Below are 6,476 nucleotides of genomic sequence, written 5' to 3'. Positions count from 1 at the left end.
GGGAAAGAGCCACTGAAATGAGAGCGAATGATATAGCCACTTCCAGCAGAAGTGCAGCTGTTTTTCCAAGCCAGGCCCTAGAAGCTTGTTAGTCCGGCAATTTTTGATCATTCTCGTTTTGATTTAATCCTGCTTTCCCCTCAACATCTTAATAAGCCATGTTGACTGCAAAGAACAGCTCCTCCTATGCCTCTGAGCCTCTACAGTATGAATTAAGCGGTGAAACAGGAGCGCAGGAGCTTGCTGGAATTAAAGTCTTTCACCTGGGATTTTCAAGCAGGCCAAGTGTGGGGCCGTGTTTGGAGGGGACTGGAAGGTGATACCAGACTTGCCCAGAGCTGTTTCCTAGACCTAGTCTTTCCAAGGGCTGTGTAACACTTCCCAGTGCAGTCCCCTCTCCTACCCAGGGTGGCTTTGGACACTTGGTGGCAATCCTACAGGTTATAATGGTGCATCCACAGCTGTGAATCCCATGTGCAACTTGGCCTAGCTCCTTTCAACTTGCCTACACTGCCTCCTACCCCTCCCCGACCCCCCTGCATTAGATTTGTGTGTCCCTCTGGTTCAGGCACGCACGCGTCGCACACGTATACACCCCTCTCTGAAAAGCCCCTGCTAATCTGGCAGGGGAAAACATGCCAGAGCCCCACCGAACATATGGGGCAACCTGTAGCAAACGGCTGTGTGCTAATGCCATGCTGGGCTGGCTTCCTAAATCCTGCAGGAAATTGGTATGATTATCGCGCACTCCCAACAAGCAGGCTGCAAACTCGGAGAGTTGAGCCCAGACAAAGGGGCAGGCTTGGAGGGAGGGATTTCTCCCAGCCTCTCATCCCCCCCCTCCATATTCCTCCATTTCACACACCGATCAAGCTGAAATGAGATTAATGCAGCACTTACCTCCATCCGAGTAGGTCTCTGTGCCGTAGCCATCCTGTAATCCATTGCTCCAGGTGCCTTCATATTTGGCCCCGTTGCCAGTGCATTCTCGGAGCCCGTACCGTCCCTTAAATCCATGGGTCCACTCTCCTTTGTACACCCACTTCCCCTTGCTCTCCACGCCAATGCCATGGCGCTTGCCCTGCGCCCAGGTGCCCTGGTAAGTGTTGCCACTGGGCCAGGTGTAGACCCCCAGCACCTCAAAGCCGTGACTCCAGGATCCTGAATACTCGCCTTGACCCTTCGGGCCGGTACAGATTCCATGGCCGTGAGCCTTTCCGTCCTCCCATCCTCCACAGTAAGACCCTCCATCGTCAAAATTAAACCTTCCCCCACTGGACATGCATGTAATTCGGTTTGCAAATCCCCCAAAAGATGAACCAAAAAAAAAAAAAAAAAAAAGCAGCAAAATAAAAACTGCACCAGGATTGGAAGAAAAACAAAATAAAGCCGAATCTAAATCATGCACCGGAGGCAGGGAGCTGCTTGAGTCAGTTGTTCACGATTATTCATTCTCTGGGAGTATGTTCAGGATCAGTGCCTCCTTCTCCTGCTGTGGAAACAGTATCACACACACACACACACACACACACACACACTCGTGCGTGCACACACAAAAAAATAGCAGCAAGAATAACGGCAGCTCGAGGGTTTTGGTGCAAACGACTCCACCTAAAACCATCCAAGGCAGAGCCTGGGGAAGGGAAGGGGGTGGGGGAAGGAGGCCCAATGCCAACCGAATTTACAAAAATAATAATACGCTTAAAAAAGAAAAAAAATCCCTGGTTCAGAAAAAAAAAATGCCAAGCTGTGACCTCCACCTGGGGCTGCCTTGCTGCTGGTATAGACTCGACCGCCCCAGCCCTAGCAAAAGCAGCAAGAGCAGCAGCATATTGGGGGCTGTGTTTCCTGGAGACTCGTGGATCAGCAGCAATGCAGTGTCTGTGTCTCTCTATCTGTCTCCCTCTCTCTCTCAGTCTCACGCACTCCCTCTCTCTCCCTCGCTCACCAACACACACGCACACACGCGCACCCCTCACCCTAGAAAACAACTGATCTGATTTTATTTCTTCCCCCGGCAAACCTCACTCCATTAGGTCTCCGCTTGGTTTTTGGAATAAGTCCCACATCTTGGCTCAGAGAGATGCTCTTTGGGAGGCTTTGATCAGGACTGTCAAAGAAAGGATGGGGGAGGAGGAGGATCTGGAAAGAAGGGGTCCTTTTTTTTTTTTTCCTCCTTTTTTTTTTTATCTCCAGTCTGAGGCAAAAAGGGGTCCTCCTGCTGCCCCCTTTCGTCCTGCAGTGCCCCCTCCCCGTCTTCCTGTCTTCCTAACGGGTTTAAATCTTGCTTATTAAGGAGAACAGATCCTGGGCTCTCAGCTCAGCTCCTTGCTCAGCTTGGATTTAAAGAGACAGGAACTGCGTAATGTGGAGACTCCCCGAACAGAGCTCTACCACCTCCTCGGAGATAGGAGGCTAATCTCAGACAAACAGGCCATAGGGTTAGCCTTCAGCACCATGCATTTTAATGGTAGGCTGGAAACTATCAGCACGGAGAGGAGGGATTTCCAAGACGAAGGCAAGCCAGAGGGCTTGCTCCATTTATTTATTTTTGTCCCCCCTCCTCCCTGCTTTAATCCCACTGTCTCCGGTCTCATGGTTTTTATTACAGGCTCAGCTGTTTGCAGGAAAGGGGAGAGGGGTCTTCTTTGCATGCATTGTTTAACATCACGGGAAAGTCTTTGGGGCAGGGTGCTGCTTCTACCTGGCCCAGCACCCTGCTGTTGCAAAGCCCATTCATGTACGGTTCATTATTATGATTCATTATTGGGGTTTTGTGCATGTGCCTCACTGTAACTCCTCGACCCCTGCCACTGAATTCATGCTAAAGTTGTCTTTCCCCTGGATCCCACTTCATTTCAGCAATATCCCTTTGTGGCAGGGCGCTTGGTGCTCCTGCTACTTTAAAAGAAGGCTGGCTGCAGGTGAAGCAGAGGGCAATCCAGGGAGCCACGTGACTCAAAAGGGGCCAGGCTTGCAGGATATAAGCCCAGGGTTTGAGTTGGGCAGGCGGTCTAGCCCTGGGGTTAGGGAGCTCCTGCACAGGAGGGTTGCCGCAAGACTCCTGGCTAGCACTTGAGCTGGGGTAGGCAAGACCAGTGGTTCAGGGGTTGAGGCCATAGGGGTGGTGGAGGTCTCTCAACTGGCCCAGGAGTGCAGGGTCCAAGGCATGGGGCCAAGGCTGAGGACCAGGGCCACAGCCATTGAGTGATGAGAGCAGGTAGGGCTAGGGACCCACAGCCCACGAGGGGCGAGAACAACCAGAGCCAGGAACCTGCAGCCCATGAAGGGCCGAGTCTATTGGAGGTAATGAGGCCTGAGCCCAGGAGAAGAGAGGTCTGGGCCCAGGAGGGGCAGAGAATGCAGGCCTAAACCCAAGAGAAACTGAGATTGTACCAGGTGCAGAGGCCCAAGCCCAGGAGGGGCCAGGACAGTTAAAGCCACTGGGGCCAGAGGCACCAGTAATGGCAGGGATCCCATGCACGTGCCTGGATGGATGCATCATGTTTTCACCTCATCCTGATTTGATCCAAGATGTCCAATCTTAGCTTAGATCCAAGGGCACTGTTCAACATGCACTCATTTTAAGCTTGAATTAAACTTTAAGCACGTGCTTAGCATGTGTTGAAATGAAATACATGTTTAGTGTGGATTCACTGCCGAACAGGGTACCTGAATCTGTAACTGCTCAAATTTGGGGAGGTTCCAAATGTTGGATTGAGAGACATCTATATCGGTATTTAGCATACCTATCCACTGAAATACATTAGCCTTAGATAGTAATATATTTTAATATATATGTTAGTGTATAACTGTGTATACGTGCATGTGTGTATATCAAGCAGTGAGACAAAAGGATGCAACTGGAGCAGTTGGAATATTTTCTGTTGAGATCTTTTTTAATAGAAAATCTTTTCTATTAAATTAAAACTCTCATTAAAGAAGTGCCTGTTTCACCAATGAGTTTTCATTTTAAAAAGGGGAAAAAATGCAATCTGAAAGTTTTCAGGTTTCAGTAGCAATCAAAAATGTCATTTTATATATATATATATATATATATATATTTAAGAAAACCACAAGAAGAGGGAAAATGATCATTTAAATTTGTGTCCAGACTTTTTGCTAGAAAACACATTCATGTCTGTCCAGCTGTAGATACAATACGAAAGCAGAGTGATGGCTGGCAAGCATCAGAGCTCTTCTCTTTTCCCTCTAGATGGTTTAAAGCATCTTCCCTGTATTTCACATGGCAATTATCATGTGAATATGATAATGTATTTCACATGGCTTTGAATATGACCAACCCCCATTCAAAGGAGTCTGGCACTGTATAGAAACCAACTTCCAGTGCACGCTGGAAGCCATGTCTGGCCCATCCACTGAGGAAGTTTGCTCTGAACAAAATATCAATGATGCTTACAATAAAAAAGCAAGCATGGAATGAAACCTTGTAAAAAATATCAGGACAGACTTTCTTTTACAACACTCTGGAGACCTGGCTGAGGGGTGAGTGGTCGTCTTAGTAGCCAGGTGATTTGGCCTGGGTTAGGTTTGTAAAGCATGTATTGTTTTAGGCAAAGCACCACAGAATCATAGCATCAGGGAAAATGAGGGTTGGACAGGATCTCAGGAGGTCACATCTAGGCCAACCCCCTGCTCCAAGCTACACCATGCCATCTTCAAAGCTATACCATGCAATATTCAACATATACCACACCATCTTCAAAGAAACAGGCAGCTCCTGCAGTGAAGAATATCCCTGACTGATTCATTATTTCATTATGGATTGATTTAAATTTGATGAACCTTGTGTCTCGGTCTGCATGGGTCCTTAGGGCCCTGTGTGGCTGTGGTGTGCAGGAGGGGCCTCCTCGCAGACCCGTTTGCACAAACACTTGTTACCCGGCTGTCTGTGATAATGTGACCCAGGCGTCTCTTTCCAGTCCTATGTCCCTCCGCTGTGTTTGGTACTTGATGGGGTGGGGGTTGCATTTCAGTATTAAAGAGCCATATAATCCCCTCTCAGAGCCAGGTGTTTCCAAAGTGCTCAACACCCAGAGTCACAGCCAAGATTTAAGAAGCCCACAGAGTCTATTTAGGCACCAAAGTGGCGAAAGAGCTGAGCCCCGCTGGTGCATCCCTGGCACTGCTGTCTTTGTATCAGCCGTCCTCACCTGAGCACTTGGAGACCTGGCCCGAGATGCTCCTGTGGAAAGGGGCAGAAAAACTGCTCCTTTTGGGCTTGTACCTGTGCCCCACAACATCCACCCCATCCTTAAGCCTTGGGAAATGTCCCCCTGTGTGCCACCGCCCAGCATCCATGTGCACCATCTCCCATTCAAAACACCCTAGGGAGATTTGGCAGTGGATTACACGGTAGGTCCCGGGGATGATCTGCACCTTTCCTGGGGCTTCCCAGGAGATTGCTTAGGCAGTTAAGAGACCCTCCATAGAGCACGAGATGCAGTGGCCATGCATCTGTCCCCCTCGCTTTAGTTTTCTCGCAGCAGGGTTCGCTCTTCTCCAAAATCTGCTCATCTCCACGAAGCATTCCTCCGTGCTTTCACCCTGCCTCCCCCGGGGTTCCCTGTGGCTCCATTCTCGTTCATCCATTAGTTCAGTGCTTCAGAAACATTTACCAGCATCGTGCCCTGAACAGCCCCATTATTCCAGTTGCAGATCACAAGCCTGATGGGAAGAGAGTCAGGATCCATGTTTTATTTCCATGGCTTGACATCAGCAGACATAGTTTTGGACCGTGACTGCGCTGGCGAGCTGGCAGCACGCACTGCCCTTTTTTCCTCTGGGGGAATGGCATTGTTAAGGGGTGAGGAAAGCTCCCCGTGCACGGCCAGCTCTGCCACGTGTCTACTACCAGATCACTCTAGCAGGTGAAGTGAAACAGCAAGTCTTGACAGCCAGGCTTCTCTTGCTCGCTTGTAAAGGGCCGTACCCAACGGAGGATGGAGACTACGCAGAGTCCAATCCATGCACTTCTTGCCCCTTCCCACCAAAGCCCCTTGGTAAAGTACTTGAAGCACTTCTGCCTCACTATCTTGTCCATGTTGCTTCTTGTTTGCCCTCTGCTTTCCCATCAGGCCCACACCCACTGCCTTTATGGATCCAAATTCCCCTCCTAGTCCAAGGACCAGATCCATGGAGCCTGCCTTCACTCATCTTCCCCTATACCTTACAGGCTGCAGAGGGCTAGGAGGAAGCCCCGAAGGCCACGTAACTGTGTGGCTCTGCTGCTTCAAGGGAGGGACACCACCCATGGGAAGATGGGCTCTTCCCAGATGTGCTCCCTGGTGCTTTTCTCAGCAACACAGCACCAGGAGCAGAGGTGTGGCTACACAGCTGCAAGAGTCTGCTTCAGTCCCAAAGCTCTGGGACCTGGGGAGGGGAGTTTGGGCACCCCTGCTTCCTCCCAGAAAAAACCTGCTTACCTGGATGTTGTGCACGGGCTAGGGTTTTGC

At 49.9% G+C, this 6,476-nt stretch overlaps 1 protein-coding gene across 2 annotated transcripts in view; it reads right to left on the bottom strand.

The window, feature by feature from the left end:
• JPH3 (junctophilin 3) overlaps nucleotides 1-1,294 on the bottom strand; it is a 92,580-nt gene extending 91,286 nt beyond the window's left edge. For both annotated transcript variants that reach the window (XM_025203113.1, XM_006022766.3), the window contains exon 1: nucleotides 901-1,294. In XM_025203113.1, coding sequence (XP_025058898.1) covers nucleotides 901-1,282 — 382 coding nt within the window. In that variant the 5' untranslated portion in view covers nucleotides 1,283-1,294. The remainder of the gene's footprint in view (nucleotides 1-900) is intronic.
• Nucleotides 1,295-6,476: the final 5,182 nt, after the last annotated feature.

This window comes from Alligator sinensis, unplaced genomic scaffold, assembly GCF_000455745.1.
Source record: "Alligator sinensis unplaced genomic scaffold, ASM45574v1 scaffold228_1, whole genome shotgun sequence".
NCBI lineage: Eukaryota > Metazoa > Chordata > Crocodylia > Alligatoridae > Alligator > Alligator sinensis.
Note: the sequence above shows the minus strand (reverse complement) of the source record. Positions and strands in the feature narration are given on the sequence as shown.